This window comes from Lytechinus variegatus, chromosome 16, assembly GCF_018143015.1.
Source record: "Lytechinus variegatus isolate NC3 chromosome 16, Lvar_3.0, whole genome shotgun sequence".
Taxonomy (NCBI): domain Eukaryota; kingdom Metazoa; phylum Echinodermata; class Echinoidea; order Temnopleuroida; family Toxopneustidae; genus Lytechinus; species Lytechinus variegatus.
This window is the reverse complement of record NC_054755.1, coordinates 22,159,356-22,180,597: the sequence shown is the minus strand read 5'-3', so window position 1 is coordinate 22,180,597 and position 21,242 is coordinate 22,159,356. Positions and strand designations below refer to the sequence as shown.

Here is a 21,242-nt window from a genome sequence, read left to right as displayed (position 1 = left end):
GAGGAATATCCCTAAAAAATCATGAATGGTCTCATCATGTTTATATCTTATTTCCTTGCGCGTCATACCTCCCCCACCCCCCCCCCCCCCCTCGGGAGAAAAACGGTGGATCCCGCCATTAATCTGTCCCGTATGTTGGTCTTTAGAACAATTTCTTAATTTCATGTTATTCATTAATCAGACGTGTGCACTGCTAAGTTAAACAAAGCATATCGATTTAATGCTTGTTTAATCCAGCACTGTTTATCTATCAATCCGAAGAGACACTGCCAACAAAGGTCAAGATTATTTCCTGTGTTGTAGCTGTTTAGTGTTAGACGAGCAGACGACATTGGTTCGCGCAAAATTTAAGCCATATTAGTGCGGGAATTCAAACAAATCTGCTCAAACAGGATTCCGGTTTTTGAAGCAGGTAATGTCTTTTATCTCAATAACAATGTGCTTGTCTCATCATTCACCGTGTTATACTAGTTTGTAAATCAGCATAAATAAATGTTTGTGATGTTATTCGATATATTGTGCATGTATTTGCAGCGATTGTTTGGTGCCTCCTGAGGTTTGCTCTAGTATGATGACCTTGTATTGCAAGTGACCTTATATAAACGTCCCCCTCTCAACAACCCCCTCACCCTCCCCTCTCCCACTTTTATTTTAGTATTCTCTCCCCCCCCCCCTCTCTCTCTCTCCTTTTCTTTCCTTTTCTCTTTTTTCCCTCTGTCGTGATTTTTTTTTTGGGGGGGTGGGCAAGACCCCCAGCCCCCACTAGTTAAAACATCAGCTTCTTGTTATTGCTTTTCTGAACCTATATGCTTTAGATATCACAAATAATTATTATGAGTATTTGTCTGACACATATAGATCTTGAAATTTCCGTCTCATCCTCACAGATAACCAGTCTGTACTATGAATAGATCATAAAACACTCCAAAAGGAAATTGCTTTCCCCGGCCGAAAAAGACGTCAATCCATTTTCATACCATTATAGCCCTCCCTCATCCGTCAGAGGCAACAACAGTGGGCGGAGGCATCCACCCCTATTATTGTTTAAGTTAAAGTACGAAAAAAAAATGAGGAAAAGAGCAGGAAATTATTAAGAAGGAAGCATGGTATTTGAAAAATGTTCTCGGAGATTCTCGGCTACATATCTAGTTCGTTGAAAATACCAATGAAATACCAATAGAATTTCCAATAAATAAGCTATGCTCTGACATAAAGTCTGATGTGAAACTCGAGTTCTGACCTGATATGATGATCTCCTTGAAGAAACTGCCAGCTTATATACAAATTATTCACTATTCTGGAAACTTCTAGTATTCACTATTCTGGAAGCTTCTAGTATTGTCTACAAAAAAAGAACAATCTGCCAATTTCTCGAGCAGTCTAATTTTAGAAGACGCTTGAATGACCACAGTGGAGCCTGTTGTTCTTTTCACTGACACTAGTCTATTGTCTATATTCCATAAATAACAGAGATTATTCAGCCTATTAAATAGACATGCCTAACCACAGCTTTAATGAGACATTCTGGAATGTTCTTAATCATTCTATGCTATGAATATCCTTAAAGAGAAAATAACTAAACAAATTAATGTAATTGCTCTTACAATTCTACTTATATATAACAAAGGGGAAATAAGAAAATGAAAAGGAGAGGTATGGACAGGGGCCAGTGCACTTCTTTGCTTTTTCACGTTTGATGGCATTTATTCATATGAATATTCGATTTCAAGCCACTGTAAGATTGTGAAGGTGAAATTACTTAGAAAAAATTGATAAATTATTATGGAAATCGAATTTCTTGGTGTGCAGACAGACGGACTACCAACGCAAGATGAGGTTGTCAGTTGCAATGCTTTTCCTGGTGGGCGGGGTTTATCTCGGCATCATCTTGTACGTTCCCATGCCAACCGATATGGACGCTAAACTGGAGTTTTATTGGAAGACCATTGGATACCGATTTAGCAAGTCAATTGTAAGTACCTCCTCCTCTTCTTCTTCTTCTTCTTCTTCTTCTCCTCTTTCTTCTTCTTGTTCTTCTTCTTCCTCTTCTTCTTCATCATTATCTTCCTCTTCTTCTCCTCCTCCTCCTTCTTCTTTCTTCTCCTCCTCCTTCTCCTTCTTCATCATCTTCTAAATTTAGTTTGATTTTGCCTGAGTCATCACCATTGCCTACACTCGCCTCCTTTTCATTTGTATCAAATCAACGATTACTGATGTATATTTATTCATGGACCGCGGAAAGTTTTAGAAAGTGGGATTAGAGGAAAGGAAAGAGGGGTATGACTATGCATGACATCAGTCAAATTGTATTTTTTTACGTCTTTCCACACGTTTACTTCTCCTTCTTCTTCGGATGAAGATGATGATGATGATGGTGTTGATGGTGGTGATGATGATGATGTTGATGGTTGTGATGATGATGATGTTGATGATGGTGGTGATGGTAATGACGATGATGATGGTGATGGTGATGATGATGTTGTTGGTGGTGGTGGTGGTGGTGGTGATGATGATGATGAAGATAATGGTGGTGGTGGTGATGATGATGATGACGATTATAATGATGATGAAAATGATTATGATGATGATGATGAAATAGATGATGATAATGATGATGATGATGGTGATGATGGTGATGATGGTGGTGGTGGTGATGATGATCATGATCATGATGGTGACGGTGTGGTGGTTGTGGTGGTGGTGATGGTGATGGTGATGATGATGATGATGATGGATCCTTATCTACAAGCATTCTGCTTTGAAGCGGTTTCCCCCACTTTTCCAATTTATGCACATCATTCATGGAGTGCATATTTTGACTGCTTGTTAATTATATTTCAATTTATCATATGTATGTAAATGTCGTTCAACGTTATTAAGTTATTATATCAAAGTTTTTGTAATGTTACGGGCTTTTAGAAATGAAATATAAATGGAAAAAAGAACTGTATCACCATTTAACCTCTCTTATTTTCGATTGCTTTAGATGTACCTAAAATACCTGGTCCGCGGAGGTTCAACAATTGATTTCTCTGTCATACAAACTAGCCTTACAGCTCTAGCTAAAATCTATCAGTTAGGAGCGGGTAAGACGTCACAATCAGAGGGGTCAGAGGTCACGTTAGATGACACGACCTTTGACGGGGTCAGGGTACTTTTCTACCAGCACACAGAGGGAAAGCAAGAGAAACGGCCTGCATTTATCTTTCTTCATGGAGGCGGTCTTACTGTTGGAAGCGTTGGTGAGTGGTTGTTGGGTGATTTCAAATTAAGTGTTGACGTTTTGGTGTTGGATTTAGGTCAATTTTTGCATCAACATAGCACCAAACATGAAATAAAGGTGGTACCGAAAAGTCACTCACTAGGTGTTGACCCGTTAATATTGTGATATCACTTTTTGCAAACTTGTAATTGGTTTCGGAGCGAGGAAAGACGATAAAAATTGAGCTTCCAACACCGGACTTGAAATCACCCTTCATGATAAAAAAAATAATGATAATGTTCATATATTATCGCATATCACATACATTCGACGTCTCTACACTGTTAAAAAACCCGTGATTTTACAGAAAATAAACAGAAGATTTTGCAGAAAGCAATAACAGAATCATTCTGTAAATTCATAAAACAGGAATTTTCTGCAATTTAACATAACAGGTCTGTTAAAAAAAGGGGAAAATGGTGTTTTATTCAAGGAAATTTATAAGATTCCATACACCAAATACCAAATTCCTGTAAGATTACGCAATTCAATAAGATTACAGATGATCTCGAGACTCTGCTGCAGGAACTTCTTTTATTTTAAGGATAAATTTTCTAACAGTGTATGTGCTTCAAAAGGCACTTTGATATTAGTACCCTGGCTCCAGGTTGGCAAGCATTGTACAGTGCACAATTAAGCATTTCAATGGATAACTTTAGGTACCCATTTACCTCACCGGGTGGGTGTCTTTATAAAGCTGTTCGTAAGTTGAGAGCGACTTTAAGAACGACTGGTGAAGCTTTCTTACGTGCTAAATAATCACCAATGAACATTTAATGGAGAATATCATTTGCCACAACCCACAAGAAAGGCTACCAGTCGCCCTTAAATTCGCCCTTAAGTTACGAACAGCAATTAATCTAGCCATTCCTTCCTTCCTTTCCTCATTCCTATCTTTCCCTTTCTCTCCTTCTCTCTCTCTATATATGTATATCTCTTTCATTCTTTCTTTTTTCTTTCTCCCACTTTCTCTCTCTCTCTCTCTTTTTCCCCTAACAGATATCTATGAGATTGGTACCCGTGATATAGCAAGACATCTTGAAGGGATGGTTGTGATATCTGTCGAGTAAGTTCCTACATTTTTTATCAGAAATTCATGATAATAAAAACAGGGGTGGCGCCACAGCGGGCAGGTGATCGCAGTCCATATAATTTTTCAATCAATAAATAAAAAGGGGAGAGGAGAGAGAGAAAAAGTAATAATAAGCTTAAATGTTTTTAGCTGTTTTTACTGTATGATGAATGATCTATGAAGCGAACTTATCAGACAAATCTAATTTTCACAACCAATTTTGGGATGGGTCTTTCATTCATGTCTGACATAGGTGACACGACAATTTCGACAATTGCTGCGGGTTTTACTTCTTCTAAGACATGGGGTTCGGGTTATGGTAGCCACTGGCGGATCCAGGGGCACAGCCGACCCGCCTCCCCCCTTGAGAAGCAAAATTAAATTTTGTAATGTAAATTAAAACTTCTGTCTAGTCAAATTCTTCATCGGGAAAATGTGCCCCCCCCCCCCTTGGAAAATCCTGGATCCGCCCCTGAGGGTTGCAATATGGTTTTATGTTAGGGTTAGGGTTGGGGTAGGGAGTAGTGTTAAATCCAAGATTGAATTTGGTTATTCATTAGTGTGTGGAATTCACAGCGGAGCAATTGTCGCCGGACAAAATGTCATGAAACCCTGACGTGTCATTAGCCTATATTATCTGAAAGAAATGCAATAATATTTCGTTTTGTTTTAGAGGGGTTTTACTAGCTGACTTTCCAATTTTCTACTTTCGTTAAGTTATCGCTTGGCCCCGGAACACCCCTTCCCGGCAGCGTACGATGACGGGGTAGCCGTTGCTAAATGGTTGATGAGACACGCCGACGACTACGGAGTCGACCCAACTCGCATTGCTGTTGGAGGTGACAGTGCTGGCGGCTACCTCACGGCTGCGATCGTCCAAGCCATCCACGATGACCCAACCCTTCCCGACGTCCGTCTCCAGGTGCACCTCTTCCCTTGGTTGCAGCACTTCGACTACCAGACACCTTCGTACCAAAAGAACAACCATGTCTTCGGCGAGAAAACCTGGCTTGAAAACTCCATCACGGGGTTTACCTTCAGCGCGTACTTCAACGGAATCCTCAATGACTCCCTGGTCGAGCAGATGTCGGCGAACAACCACACTTCCGCCACCATCAAGAATTCCCCGCGCTTCCGCAAGACCTTCAACCACTCACTGATCCCCAAAAGTTTCCGCGACCCTGCGTACTACGCCCCGCCCCAATCCAGCGACTTCGGCAACGAGGCGATCTGGAATGACCTCAAAGATACCGTCCTGGATCCTCGGTTCTCGCCGATCCTTCGCGAAGATATGCGGGGACTGCCGAAAGCCTACATCGTCACCTGCGGCTATGATCCCTTGCGCGACGACGGCATATTCTACTATCATCGTCTAAAAGATGATGGTGTCGATGTGGAATGGGTTAACTATGATATTGCCTTTCACGGCTTGGATTGGTATTATCCAATATATTCAGAAACTGGAAAGCAGTTGCAGGAAGGATTCATAAATTTCATCAGAATCAACATTTGATTTATGTTCCTGCGTTTTAATCTGAAATAATTACTGATTGATTATACTTTCTTTCTCAAGTGCAATTAATTTCGTATTGGAATGCAGTCAGTCTTCGTCAAACCTAAATCATACATGCGACAGACGAGTTATGCGTCTATCTACATATTAAACAAAACTTGACAAATTTTATTTATCCAAATCATCGTTTTTAAATGAATATATTCATATGCTTGTCTAGGTTGAATTTGTTTGTATACTGTTCGTACTGATTGATTCTTAATGCCACTTTATGTTGTTAATCTAGCAGAATGTGTTTATATAAATACGTGAAATTATTATTTTTTATATTTACGACGGTATAATTGTATTTCTGTACAGATTCATCATGGTTGTGTAGTTGTCCAGCTACTGAAGAGTTTAAATCAAATTGTTACAACCATAGAATGTTTGTTCTTACTTTGTGTTTGAAAATAAACAGATAACAAGACAGGAAGTGATGAGAGTGAGGGGGTGTTATTAAAAGCAAAATGATATTAATTAGAAAACAGAGAGAAAAGCAGATGTGATGTGAAAGAGGGAGGGGATCAGCGAAATAAATAAAATAGTTAGCATAACAAAGAGGGAATGGGAAAGAGGGAGGGGAGCGGCGAAATAAATAAAATAGTTAGCATAACAAAGAGGGAGGGGAGCGGCGAAATAAATAAAATAGTTAGCATAACAAAGAGGGAATGGGAAAGAGGGAGGGGAGCGGCGAAATAAATAAAATAGTTAGCATAACAAAGAGGGAGGGGAGCGGCGAAATAAATAAAATAGTTAGCATAACAAAGAGGGAATGGGAAAGAATTAATGGGTGATAAAAAAATGAAACAAACAAAAGATAGAAAGTAAGTAGGTATGTTGATAGACAAAAAATAACTTTGCTCTGTTATATAAGTCGCTTGTCCGACCACAAGTTGAGTTTGCCCATGCTGTGTGGAACCCTATACTGAAGAAACATATACATGCATTAGAGAACGTACAAAGAAGGGCAACAAAATTAGTCCCTAAATTACGGAAGCCTTCCTATCCACAACGACTTAAACAGTTGAAAATCCCAACTCTGGCGTATCGAAGAGTTAGGGGTGATATGATTGAAACATATAAACACTTTAATAGTTATGATCAATGTACGAAACTTAATCTAGAAGAAAAATATATTGAACATACCAGAGGTCACAGTAAAAAAATGTTCATACCAAGGACAAAGACCCCAAAATATAGGCATTCTTTTTATGTTAGAATACGTAAGACATGGAATAGCCTAAATAATGATGTTGTCACTGCCCCAAGTGTGCACAGTTTTGAAGCTGCCCTGGATAGATGCTGGAAAAATGAGCCAATAAAATATGACTACGAAAGCCCTGTTCCCGGAAGTGAGCCAGCCATCTTGAGGAGGAAAAACCTAGAACTGAATACAGAGGCATAACATGCCTACATTCAGAAACTTCCCTAGGTATCCCTAGGTACTAGATAGGCAGAAGGAAATAAAGATAGATGTGGGCCTACAGATTGAAAACACATTTTTGTTTTCCATATGCACTCATTGTAAGGTTTTCTTTTGATTGCGACATCGGCAATATATTACAACGAGTCCCTATACTCTGGAATATGGAGTGTACTCAATAGAAGAAGGAGGGGGAGATGGACGGAAAAGGGAGAACACGAAAGATTGAAAATTTATGGATAGTGAAGACCGAAACCCCCAAACTAATGCTTCCTCAATGGGAAATGAATGGGTTGGACTGATAAGAGAGAGAGAGGATAAAGGGAAGGATGATAAAAGGATGAATTAATCAGGACAAGATGCGTAATTTCTCTAATCCTTCAATCCATGCCTATGAACAAAAACAACAATTAAATTCATTAAATCGATGGTAGCTCGAAAACCAACTTTTTATTACGGCAAATCGGTAATATGACCCACGGCCCACGACATGACCCATGACGAATATTTGACGCGTCGCGTCTATCTCATACGGCTTTGCGTCGTATTTCTGTGGCCAGTCTGTTGTATTGCGCCATCTGCGGCAAAGTAGCAGCGATTTCTTGGAGAAAGAGTCGGATAATTTTGCTTATATTACTATTCTGTCGCTGCCTTAGCCTTGTAAACTAAAGTCCTTTTCTACTTTTATCGAATTACCAAGGTCATCACGATGACGTCCAAGATGGAGCTCGACTTGACTGCTTCTGCACGACCGATTTGGCTGGTCAAGGTAAAACTAAATTATATCGAGTCAATTTAAATGGCAGTGCCAGTGTCTCAAAACAGGTCACAGACACAGAATGATACAGGTGGGACTGCAGTTTACTAATGATAATCTTGTTCAAACAATACAAGTGTTAGTTATACTGTTACACAAATTACAATCCAATCAGAGCGCGAACTGAACAATACAGGAACTGATTCTTCCAAATCAAATCCACTATCATTGAGTGGAATCGCCTGAGCAGTCATCATCTTAGTAGACAGCTGGCTGCATGCTGTCTGTTTCGAGGAGTTTTTTAAACATTTTTTTATTTCTCCTCGTACACAGACCGTGACCACAGACGGCTCACTATCGTGCAGCCGCCATTAGGGGACTTCCAATGCAAAATCCCCCGTCGGGGCTCTTCAATTTTTGTCTTTAATGAATACAAATTTTAAAAATTAACGCGACCAAAATGCAAATTAATATTCCCTCTTGGCATTCCATTAATTGCCAAAAAACTGAGAAAAATCAAGTTAAAAGGAAAAAAAAACAGTGACTTACCTCGGCTGTCGCGCAAATTCACTTCCCCGTTTTATCCGATCTTAAGTACATAAACATGCATATGGCCATTGAGTCCCCTGTACAGATCGTGCTAGAACTTCGGTCTCTGTATTTGGTGAGTGAAGCCAACGGAGTTCAGGTGAACTACCAACATAACAGAGACCGAAGCTTTTGGTCTATCATCAACTCAACTCTTGATTTTATTTTCTTTCGCTTGGTGCAGCACAGAAATCGCGTGATTTGCATGCTGTCACAATGCGACTTGATTTAAACACAGTGGCAAGTTTTCCCTGTCTTTTCATAACATTTTTCTTGTTTTTTAATGAATTCTTGTTTAAAAATGAAATTGATACTAGCGTAGAAATGTCGGAAATGAAGTTGTAGGTAGACAGGAATAACCGTCGTTTCTGGGGATTTATTAAACAATTTCTGACATTTTACTATAATCCCAATGTATTGGTGAGTGAGCCAATGCAGTTCAGAGGAACAACCAAAATACAGAGACTGAAGCTTTTGGTCTAGACATGAATTAGGGCTAGGGGGCCTAGATCTTTAAAAAAAAAATCCATAATTTATTGTTCGAAATAGACATGAAATGAAATACCCTGAAAATTTGCTTTGCCCAATTGATCGTGGGCCCGGCAGCCACCGTGCAGCGCCAGATCGACGAGGCTCTATCCCTTTAATTGTTGAATGCCAAACAGGGTAGCAGCAACTCCCATCTTTTAACGTCTTTTGGTCTGACGTGGCCGGGGTTTGAACCCCCGACCTCGCGGTTGTGAGACAGATGCTCTACCAACTGAGCCAACACACCGGTTGTCTTTCAGAAGGAAAGTAGAAATCTCAGGGGCAAAGAAAGTTTCAGGTTGTTTGGCGGTATACGGAGATGAATGGGAAGGAATTCCTGGCTCCGTTGAGAGTAAGCATACGTTAGTAAACGATTTCTGTCTCTAGTAGGAGCCTTCTGGCTACACCAGGATCAGCTTTATTTCATCTTGATCAAGATGATGTTGTCCAAACTCTCGGACAGTGGTCTTTCTTTGTCTTTGCTGAAGTTCCGATAGTACAGTCTGAAATGGAGGTATTTAGTGATTAAAATTCATTTTCGCAATTAAAATCCATGAATTAATAAATGTACTTGCTGAATTGTTTTTGTTTAATAAGGTGGAAAGTTTCTTTACCTGATTAATCAACTAATTTCCAAACCCTGTGCAGATATCTATTACAAGTTCATGTCTGTTTTGATTGCAGGTTCCAAAATATGTTGCACAGCGGTGGGAAAAATCTGAGAAGAATGGACACATTGGAAAGATACGAGTCGGGAAGTAAGAAGTGCTCTCCATTTCTTCATTAAAATCATACACATCTGCCTCATTTCCTTCAAAATGTTTGTACTGCAAATAACTTTGTAACAGACGGGTCGTGTGGTCCAGTGGTTAGAGCGAATCCCCACTCCCGCATTGTCACCACTTTGATAAAAAGGCCCGAGAGTAATATCTGTCGTCTATAACGTCAGCCATTATGACTTATTAACCTAGACGAAAAAATGTTTCCCAGGTAATTGGTTATATATACCAGTTTGACGTTTACCAGCAAAATGCTGTCCTGTCGAGTTCTTACAGGAGTTACCATAAACAGAAACTTTCTTGGATACCAGGTTCAAACAGGTTTTATTAAAATTTGAACTTTTTTATAGTAATATTTAGCAAATTATAAGTCAGCAACAGCAGTCCTTCAATTTTCCGGAGAATCTGAAAAGTTTTTACTTTTATATTTCAATTCATGGTGACTAGGAAAATGAGACCCTTAAGTTTATGAAGGAAGGTACATGATTATTTATAAAATCTTTTGAAAGAGGCAGATTTATTAATTTTCAACTAGAGTCAATCTGGTAGAACAGACTAATGAATTTGCATGTAATTGTAAGAATAGTAATTGATTTTATTACTGGCCAGCAACTTGTAATCAAAATACAATTGATCTTAAGTTTCTTGTAACACCTATTAAAAGCCTCTTTGTTATCCCAACAGGAAGTTTGGTAAGCCTGATATATCACTGGTCATGGATGAATCGGTAGCGAAAACCAAACTAACCCCGGACGACCCCGATATACCGGCGGAACACAAGATGCAGGTGATGAGCGCCCTCCCTGGGACAATGATGGTCTACTCACAAGGGGCTACAGGTGGGTTCTCAAGGGGGCAGGTTTCATGAGAATGAAGCCTTGTGATCTTGCGAGGGTACTAAGGGCTGAAAATAATCATAAAATAGAGTAAAATTAATTGAAAATCTCCCTCCTCCTCATAACGTGCATCCAAGTCTAATTTCATCTTTGAGATAGGCTACAGAGCCCTTTGAAGATTATAGCAGATGATGATGATGGTGATGATGATGAGAAAAATGCTGAAAATTTCATCAAAATCTGATTACAGATAGTAAAGTTACTAAATTGTCAAATGTAGCAATATTTTGTGAAAATATTTCAATATGCACATCGTCATGAATATTCATTAGGTAGGCTGATGATGTCATGCCCTCACTTTCACTTTTCTCATGTTATTACATGTATGTCATGTGAAATCATAGAATATTTCGTATTTTCATTTAAGTGTGTATGATATATCTCCCTTGTAATGACAAAAGTTGCATCTTCAAATATCTAATGCATTCAATCAGATGTCAGTCCAATTTTTTTAATTCTTGGAGGACAGAAATTAAATAAACATTTCATATAATAATAAAATACAAAAGAACAAGTGGGGATGGGACATTCTCAATTTGCTCATTGAATATTCATGGAGACATGCATGGCGCTGGGATTTTAGTGGAGCCCTTCTCCCACTTCTTACACATCTTTTGTTTTTGTTATTGGTAGATAAATTATCTGTGGAAGGAAAGGTTGTTGAGAGATTAGAATGCAGACCAGTCGGAAGTGATTCATACATGATGATGAAAAGGTATGTTTCTGTTTAACCCTTTCAAGTTTGAATTAACATCAGTGAATTTTTATATGTACCCAGTTTGAATACAGTGAAATCAGTGAATAAAAACCAGTTAAGTAGGAATGAAATTGAAAAGCGGTCTTATGGACAAGTTCCTGTATTGTACGTTTCAACGGGGGAAATTCATTAAAGGAAAACAGAACTTGTATTCTATAGACAGAAGGTCAATGAATGGATTTTACTATTATTGGAATTTCCATTCACCATACCACCATTCCACCCCCCCCAAAAAAAAAAAAAATCAATATAAAAAATGAAAAATTGATAAATACATGTAAATAAATAAAAAATTGAATTAAATGAGGGGCTAAGGCTGATTCACCCCCATAATGTAAAAGGTTGCCATTATACATGTAAGTGGCTTATAATGGAGAAGAAGAAAAGAAAAGAAAGTGTGGCATGAGGAGGATAGAACTGTAAATTATTATCGGTAGACCAATAGTGTTATTTATATACAGTAGCAAAAATATTTTAAATTGAATTTTCATTGTTGTCTTTGATGTTCCAATAGTAATTAAACTACTTATTTTATACCCCTTTCATAAACCCAATTACTATGAATTAGGCGGCTAATAGCAGCATAATTTGGTCGTAAAATTGGAGGACAAGAGTTATCCGCATTACTCTGATGCTGCTATTATCCGCATAATAGCGGCATCGGGATAAGATTTTGAGTTTATGAACGCATTTCCAAATAATGCGGATAATTGCCATGGTGCGGTCACAAGGTCACCCTTTTCCAACACAACCGCATCGGAGGGGGCGTGTCCAGTTGTCATGGCGATTATCCGCCTTTTTCAGGACGGGCGCTTGTAAAAATAATGCGGCTTATTTTCGGAGTTTATGAACGCAATTTTTATTGAATTATCCGCATTACTCTTAGGCGGCTAATTGGAGGATAGGTTTATGAAAAGGGTATTAGTGATTTTCCTATTCAAGTACTGGTACAAAAGCCTCTATATACCGTCCTATCTGATAACCAATTAAAGCTCAGGAAATCTTTCATGTAACTTCTTCACGTTAGATTCCGTTTAACTTTGTTTGAATTTGTTTTACATTTATTCCTGCATTCCTTCATTATAGATAAGAGAGGAAAAATATAATTCAAGCTTATATTCAGTGCTACTTTAATTTTCATCCATGCAGTGTATGGCTAATAGTTGTCTTCCATAAACTTCTTTATTGAATTGATTATTTGGTTGAATTCTGTTATACCTTTACTAAAATATTTTCAATTACTCGATATTGAATTGTTTCAATAATATTGAATTGTTCCCATTCGATGTATTCTTACTTATCTTTTGTTCTTTTCTTGAATGAAATGACCTTACAGGAAGCAAATAGAGCTGGCACACAAGCCCACCAAGGTCACGCAACAAATCAAAGTTAGGCATGTCAATGCATACAAGCCTATTGCTAGACATAAAAACCTTGTAAGTATATTCAATTTTCTAACAATTTAATCCTTACACATTTATAATTGATTTTTTTTTATTGAGAGAATCAAATGAATACTAGAAGCATGGCATGTACATATTGTCATAATTTCACTGAGAATGAAGGTATATAGAGAATGTAGGGTCTGATATCCAGAAACTTATGACATTTGTTAACATTAGAAAGATCTTTTACAAATTCCTGAACTTTGTAAATTTGTTGTATTTAATATTGCTCATATACAGTAGGCCCTATGTATAGAGTTAAAAAAAAATACACCAAACAAGAAAAAAATGAATTCGTGCAGACACTGCCAAGATTTCTGTGGTAGAAAAAACATCTTTTGATTTTGATTTTTAGTTCTTTCATTTGTTATGACAGAGATTTATCTCTACTTCAAACTCACAAAAAAATTACACTAAAGCAATCATATAGTTAAGTAAGAATGAAATCGTCCTGCTTTGGACCTTTAATCAAAAGTTTGCATCTTGTAAACAAAGTTAAAAAAAACAAAAGTTTCTTCCAATTTCCAACACCATGCTTTAATTATAATATCAGCAGGTTCGATAAAATTGTAAATCGAACATTATTTTACAATTTGTATGACCGTCACTCAATCCCAAAGCATTTTACTTTTATTTCGGCTATTAGTGGATTATGACTATGAACTCGCTATTTCAATCTAAGCCTAAAACGTTAGGCCTACTTAGACTTAGCTTATATAGTTCTACTTCTAGATCTAGATTAAATTTTACCTTAAGTTACCAAAAATACATGTTGCGGATCGTTGGGGCCCATACGGTATTAGCAGCGACACTTCAGTTTTATTCAGGGGTTTTCATGGTGTACTCACAGTCCAGTTCGCGATTTAATTGCATAAAGTTCATCCGCTATGTTGAACTAGTTGACAGCGTTCACTGTGCAGTTCTCATTAATGTTGTGTATTATACATCTCAGAAGTGTGTGTAGTCCCAATAGTTCATTTACATGTTGTGCAGAAACATGTTCAAACTCGGTTCCAAATCTCACTATTCAACGCGTTGAAACACTAGCTCAGACAAAAGTCCACCTCTGGGTAGAAAGGTTAATCAGTTCAGCTAATAGTCAAGATAATTAACTTTCATCTCGGATCAAAATCATACAGGGTTGAAAAGAAAAGAACGACGAAGTTTCGCCCGATAAAATAAAAGACGTCACCTTTCACTTTTTTTTTACACAGTTCATTTCATTGCCATCCCAATCCTTTTTCGAAACCATGGAAACAGTCCGTTAGCCTTGTTCCGAAGAGCAAAATATTAATTCTAACTACATGATATAATAAAATATTGAAATAAACTTAACCTTAATACGATACTATCAAGTTTATTCGTAACACATTGAAGTTAATCCAACCTTTTAAACCCTTTCCTCTTCCTTTTTCAGGCTGAGTATGAGAAAAAGAAGAAGGAAGAAGGGAAGAAGCCCCGTCTGGAGAAGGAGAAGTTGATGGACATCTTGTTCTCTGCGTTTGAGAATCACCAGTTCTACCAGCTAAAGGATTTATCTAGGATAACACAACAACCTGTGGTGAGTAAAGAATTGAAAACATTTAAAGGGAAAATCCACGGGAAGAAGGTTCAATAAAAGTAGAATATAGAGATATATGTATTGAATGATAATTTATATTTATTTAGCATCTAATACAATGTTTCTTTAAATACTGCTTACTACTTCCCTGACTGTAGCACAGCTACCTAGATCAGGGCCTCAAGTATTCAAGACTTTCCTTCATACCCACCTGGGTGGAGAGTGGCAGATGTAGATAAGTGCCTTTCCAAAGGATGCAAGTATTGCGGTGGGATTTGAATCCTGGAGCTTATGGCTCAAAGTTCATAGACACAAATAATTATTGGTTTAATGCAAAAAATAACAATAATCAAAGACTAACAGCGTTTTCTAAAGTTATTATGTCTCGCCTGCTATAATTGTTTCATGATTTCTTTAGGGATTCACCACATGAGATTATGTACGGTTTTGAAAATGCAATGTCTTTTAGATCTTGCAATGGTGTTAGCATAAATTCCACTGTGTGTATTTGAGAATCCATCTACGGATAACTTTGCATAATTTTAATCTTTTGGGACCACAAAAATCTGTTTGACTTTGTAAATAATTGATTTAGATGAGTTATGGAACATATTTTTAGACTTTTGGAAGTTGACTACAATACATAACAGGTCATGTGGTCCAGTGGTTAGAGCATTTGACTCATAATCGCAAGGTTGTGAGTTCGAATCCCAACTATGCCATTGTCTCCACTTTGATAAAAAGGCCCAAGAGTGATATCTGTCGTCTGTTACGTCAGCCACTATGACTGATAAACCTAGACGTAAAATGTTTCCAATGTAATTGGTGGTTTATTGCCATTTCGTCCACTGCCATTTTGTCCACTACCCACATGGTCTAATATCATTTCGTCTACCATCAGTTGGTCCACTATCCACATGGTCCAATTACCATTTCGTCCAATCACCATTTCGTCTAATAGCCATTTCGTCTAATAGCCATTTCGTCTATTATCATTTGGTCTAATAGCCATTTGGTCTAATGGTATTTTTTTGCCAATTGGTCCAATAGCCACTTTGTCCACTATCATTACGTCTATTCCCATTTGGTCTAATAGCCAAATGGTCTAAAGGCAAATGGTCTAATAACCACTTGGTCTACTTTCATTTCGTCCATGTTCCATTTGGTCTAACTGCATTTGGTCTACTATCACTTGGTCTAAACTCATTTCGGCTAACAATCATTTGGTCTAATAACCAATATGTCCAATTGCCATTTTGGCTAATCACCATTTCGTCTAATATTCATTTCGTCTAATACGCATACTGGTCTACTATGCTGCACTAGCGCCCTCTACGACCCGACTCTGAGTGAGGTCCGTCCAAAGAGTTATGGGTCCGTCTCATATTCATGCGCGTATTCTGGAGGGGGGGGGGCTTTGGGGGCCCGGGCCCCCGGGGTAGGCGAAAGGGGGCGCCAAAAAGGGGAAGGAAAGAGAGGAAAAGAAAAGGGAGAGAAAAAAAAGAGGGAAAGAAGAAGAGAAAGAGAAAAAAATGGGGAAGAAAGAGAGAAGGAAAAAAAAAGAAGAGGGAAGAGGGAGAAAGAAAAGGAAAAAAAGAAAGGGAAACATCTCATGCTTCGCGCTCGCATTAATAATTTATTGAGATATGTATCCTGTACATAATAACAAAAGAAAAATGATTAAAATCTCCCATTTTTGAGATCTGAAAATAGGGAAACAGCTTCAGCTCTTGCTGCGCGCTCACATTTTTATTTATGATACATCCATCTCTTCTTGAATTCCTTCAAACAATCCTTAATCTGTTACTTCTTTATGTCAATTAACCAACATTTTCGGCAATAATTGCAGTAATTGTTCATTTTAAGATAATTATGTATCCTGTATTACAGGGAGTGTTCAAAGTGTCCTGAAATATCAATTTTTTTAACTCGCCGTGCACATGTTTGTATATTCATTTCTAAACTGGATATATAGTGACGTGGATTGTCAATGTCTAATTCCTTCCTTCAGCTTTTTCTCGTCTCATTCCCCGTTTTCTTTTCCCTCCTTCCCTTTTTTTCTCCCCCACCCTTTTCTCTTTTTTGGGGCCGTCAATAAGGAGGGGCGGACGCTTTGCCCTCCTCGAAATGCCTATGTATCCACTTTATGAATGCTTACAAACAGTCCTTAAAACGTCATTTTTCATGTCAGAATATCACAAATTTCGACCCGCGCTCGCATTGTTTATTTAGATGTGTATTATGTACAAATTTACAAAAAGTGATTAAAGTGCCCCGTTTTGAGGTCTGAATATAGGAAAATTTCAGCTCGCACTGTGATGTTGCATTTACAAAAGTAAAATATGTATCTTCAAGAATTCCTAAACGCAGTCCTTAAAACGCCCCTGTTTCATGTCAGTATATGGAAAATTCTCAGCTCGCGCTGCGCGCTTGCAATCCTCGCATTAGTTATTAATCTAGAGAAATGTTCAGGATTTCAAACAGTGTCAAGACTTACGATTTTATGTGTAAAATAATAGTAGGCCTACATGAAATAAAATGTTTATAAAAAAAAAAAAGATCAGCTCGCGCAAGCAAAAAAAAAAAACCCTCTTCGATCCGCAGACAGGGGAATATATAAATGAATGAACATTTTTCGAGCAACAGCCCCCCCCCCTGCCCCCATTAGCAAAAGCTAGATCCGCAAAAGGGATGTGTTATAATTATACCCGGCAGGCCTATATACTCGCGACCAAAAATCTACTCTAGTGATTTCAATACCCCCCCTTCCTGTAAACTCCTGGATCCGCGCCTGCATAAAGTAGTAATTATTTTAATTATGTATATTATTTCTATTATGATTATCCTTATTATTATCATTTTTGTTAATATAAGTAATATGATCATCATAATTATTATCATTAGTAGTATTATTGTGAATTTTATTATTATTATTATCATTTATTAGTATCATTATGATGATTATCATTCTTATTATATCCATTAATTGCTACAGCATGAGTATATCACAAACATTATACTCATCGTTATTGTCAATACTACTAGGCCTACATTTATTTTAGGCGCAGGCGGGCTTCTAGCGACGGGAAACGAACAAAAAGGGAGAGGATAGTACAGGGAAAGAAGATAGGACAGATCGGGAAGAGCTCTTTTTTTGGGGGGTGGGGGGTATATTGATCAATAATATTTCTTTAAAAGGCTATATTGTCTTTCATCTGTTTATCGTATTTTGATATCGGAATACAATATTCTCCTTATTTTTATAAATAAAAATTGAGCGACAAATTAAAATAAAAGGACCCTTTTCCATTTTCCCCATCTTAGTTCCCCCTTTTATATGTGTGTGTGTGCGTTTTAGGGGGGTGGGGGTGCCTGAATTGCTGTACCCACTGAATCGACCCTTGCGATAGTAGTTATCATAGTTTTTAGGGTTTTTTAAAAACTAATATCATCAATAATTTCAAGGTATTAAAGTCATTTCGCTCCCCTCCTCGGATAACGCAAATTATTTGTATTAGACGAAATGGCTATTGGACCGAATGGCTATTAGACTAAATGGCTATTGGACGATTTGGGAATTGGACGAAATGGTTAGTAGACGATTTGGTTGGTAGACGAACTGATTATTGGACCTAATGGTTGATGGACGAGATGACTATTAGACGAAATGGCAATTGGACGAGTTGATAAGTAGACGATGTGGATATTGGACCAACTGAAATTAGCCGACATGGCTATTGGACCAAATGAACGGTGGACGAACTGGTTAATGGACGATTTGGCATTAGACCAAATGGATTTAGACGAAATGGTTGGTAGACGAAATGGTTGTAGACGAATTGGCTATAGACTAACTGGCTATTAGACTAAATGGCTATTAGACGAAATGGTGATTGGACGAAATGGGTGGTAGACGAAATGTTGATGGACGAAATGGCATTAGACGAAATGAATGTAGACCATGTGGTGAGTGGACGGGATGGCAGTAGACGAATTGGCAATTTACCGTAATTGGTTATTACCAGCTTGGCGTTTACCAGCAAAAATGCTGTCCGGCCGAGTTCCTACGGGAGTTACCACAAACAGAAACAGGCGAGTTTACTGTAGTTTCTTCTTATTATTATTTGTTGTTGTGGCTTGATTTGTTGCAGCCATTCCTGAAGGAGGTCTTGCAAGAGATCGGCATCTACCACCAGCGGCAGCCACACAAGTACATGTGGGAGCTCAAACCAGAGTATCGGCATTACAAGTCACAGGATAATGAAATGGACACCTCCTAGCATTTTCTTGATGACGAACTGTGAACACGGACTCGAACTGATGAATAGATCGCTATCATTCTCAGCCTTCAAATTGGCAGTGTGGGACTAGTGAAGGAAAAAAAAATATTTTAAGATGTTCTCACCAAGTAGGTTACTTTTATTATCCTTAGAAAAGGATAACGAGATGGACGCCTAGCATTTTCTTGATGGAAAATAGCGAACACGGACTCAAATTAAAAAATAGACCACTATCATTCTCAGCCAGCAAATTGGCAAATTTAGACTGGTGTGGAAAGAAAAATATTTAAAGGTCCTATGAAATACAGCAAAGATGCTGACTTATTCGTTAGCTTAGTGGTTACTAATTACGATTCCATCAAAATTTTACCCGAAAAAGCATCCCACATCAGGTTCTAAGGCAGTTTTATATTGAAAATTGAGCCAAATTCGCCCCGCCCACAAAAATTCGGCCAGATTTGGTTTTGTATATATCATGTGACAATTATTACGTCAGGGAAGGAAGCTGCTCAGTGTTGTTGACGTTTGGAGCGTGAAGTGCCTATTGTGGTTGCACGTGTGGATCCAAAGTAAATAAATTGAATTGCTGGAATAATGTTCAGAACCTGAATCTTCAAAGTCTGAAGAATCAGACACACCTGATGACGATGCTGCAGCCATGATCAAAACCTCATAAAAATCTAAAAAAATCTGTTAAGGATGAGCTTGCTTGGTCGAAACAGCAACTACACAAGGAACGTGTACAATAACTAGGGGTCCGGCTGCACAGCTGGGAAAGCCTTCCTTCGATGACGTCACAATGATTGACAGGTCGATCGGTCGGACACTTTCGAAAATTTTAGTGGGCGTTCCCGTTGAAGTTCATTTCCATGGAATAACTCAACACCGGTTCCCCGTACACAGGAACCAATGGCAAATTTGTATTTTTCAAGTAAAGCTACCTAATAATAGATATGTATCTAGAATAAGATGGAATTGGTGTCATAGGACCTTTAAGATGATATAGCCAAGTTGGATAATATTACCATCCTCTTAAACGGGAAAATGAAATAGAAACCTTCAAACATTTGGAGCGTGTGGAGCGTAGTGGCCCAGTGGATTAGTCTCGGGACTTTGAAACAGAGGGTTGTGGGTTCGAATCCCAGCCATGGCGTAATTTCCCTCAGCAAGAAACTGATCCACAATGTGCTGCACTCAACCCAGTTGAGGTAAATGGGTAGGAAGTAATTCCTCAAGAAGCTGTGTGCGCTCTGAATGCCTAGCTTAGCCAGGTAATATGTATAGGAGCACCCTGAGCACCTAACAAGGTGGATATGTGCGCAATATAAATACCCTATATTATTTCTTTGTGGAAAACTATGTACAATAGACTGGGAAGTGAAAAATGGAAACATGCGATTACCATGTTGGTCATATATTGGCTGATAGCAAAGAGATTTGTGGGTCATTTATATTTCAATCACAAAAATTGCAACATAACTTCTGAGGACTGAAAATGAAATTCATTTGTATGTCATGTGGGGAGTCTAAATTTTGTATAGTATCCAATTTGGTAACACGTGCTGATCAGGTAAAGTGAAATGATTCATTATTTTGTGAATCATTACCATTATCCACTGAGCCACAACACATGTACATGTGAGACTTCTGAAGTGTCTCTGTTTTCCAGGTCATATGAAAGGTTGTAATGCTCTCAAATTATCGTGGATTGAGCAGTTCATGGAGTGAAGAAAGAATTGAGAAAAAAATTATGGGGGTCGGACCTTTGGTGGTGATTTTTACCCGATTGCTAAGAAAGAATGAATGCTTGTAAGCAAGCAGAGGACCGACGGCTTAAGGTCCTCTCCGAAGGACCTGGTACTGAGGATTAATGCCTTACCAAAGGGCAATAGCGCACCAAGTGGGAATCGAACCCGGGTCACCGGGATACGAATCCCCCGCTCTACCGACTGAGCTATCGCTCCTCCTTTAAAAAGGTTGAAAGTTATATGGAAATTCCCATTTGCAAAATACAATTGATTTTCAGGAATTGAACTTTTTTTGTTCAGATTCATACCTGTCAAGTGTTCCTGTGAAATAGGAACATACCTATTTTGGTGAAGAGAAAATAGCCATTTCAACCTGTGTGTGTTTCAATATGTACATGTATTTCTGTGAAATGTAGAAAATGTTCCTTTTCCAGGACTTTCTTAGTAATCTGTTCATATTTCTTGGCTATTAAGGCGGGCAGGTATGCAGATCGTTTTGTGCCAAGGCTAGAATTATGTTTCAACTTTGTCATTTTACTTTTCCATCCGTTGAAAATATGGTTTCCCCCAACATGATAGTGAAATCAAGGG

The 21,242-nt window shown here is 38.2% G+C and overlaps 2 protein-coding genes across 3 annotated transcripts; both read left to right on the top strand.

The window, feature by feature from the left end:
- Positions 1–322: 322 nt before the first annotated feature.
- On the top strand, positions 323–6,307 carry LOC121429887 (arylacetamide deacetylase-like). Of its 2 annotated transcripts, none has more exons than XM_041627144.1 (5): positions 323–412; positions 1,814–1,972; positions 2,987–3,242; positions 4,262–4,328; positions 5,052–6,307. In XM_041627144.1, exons 2-5 carry the CDS (start codon positions 1,832–1,834, stop codon positions 5,845–5,847), a joined length of 1,260 nt encoding a protein of 419 aa, XP_041483078.1. In that variant the 5' UTR covers positions 323–412; positions 1,814–1,831; the 3' UTR covers positions 5,848–6,307. The 2 variants fall into 2 exon arrangements, with proteins under 2 accessions (XP_041483078.1, XP_041483077.1); XM_041627143.1 differs by having other exon boundaries at positions 1,810–1,972.
- Positions 6,308–7,913: 1,606 nt separating this feature from the next.
- Positions 7,914–19,731, top strand: LOC121430035 (general transcription factor IIF subunit 2-like). The gene is made up of 7 exons (XM_041627305.1): positions 7,914–8,081; positions 9,870–9,943; positions 10,649–10,803; positions 11,494–11,575; positions 12,954–13,053; positions 14,480–14,623; positions 18,775–19,731. Exons 1-7 carry the CDS (start codon positions 8,022–8,024, stop codon positions 18,901–18,903), a joined length of 744 nt encoding a protein of 247 aa, XP_041483239.1. The 5' UTR covers positions 7,914–8,021; the 3' UTR covers positions 18,904–19,731.
- The last annotated feature ends 1,511 nt before the right edge of the window (positions 19,732–21,242 follow it).

What these genes read in the sequence shown, in the direction of transcription:
- LOC121430035 (XM_041627305.1), top strand. Translation starts at nt 8,022, where the DNA reads ATGACGTCCAAGATGGAGCTCGACTTGACTGCTTCTGCACGACCGATT. An exon ending in GACCGATTTGGCTGGTCAAG is followed by an intron (nt 8,082 to 9,869) that starts GTAAAACTAAAT and finishes TTTTGATTGCAG; the next exon opens with GTTCCAAAATATGTTGCACA. An exon ending in GGATAACACAACAACCTGTG is followed by an intron (nt 14,624 to 18,774) that starts GTGAGTAAAGAA and finishes GATTTGTTGCAG; the next exon opens with CCATTCCTGAAGGAGGTCTT.
- LOC121429887 (XM_041627144.1), top strand. Translation starts at nt 1,832, where the DNA reads ATGAGGTTGTCAGTTGCAATGCTTTTCCTGGTGGGCGGGGTTTATCTC. An exon ending in ACCGATTTAGCAAGTCAATT is followed by an intron (nt 1,973 to 2,986) that starts GTAAGTACCTCC and finishes CGATTGCTTTAG; the next exon opens with ATGTACCTAAAATACCTGGT. An exon ending in ATGGTTGTGATATCTGTCGA is followed by an intron (nt 4,329 to 5,051) that starts GTAAGTTCCTAC and finishes ACTTTCGTTAAG; the next exon opens with TTATCGCTTGGCCCCGGAAC.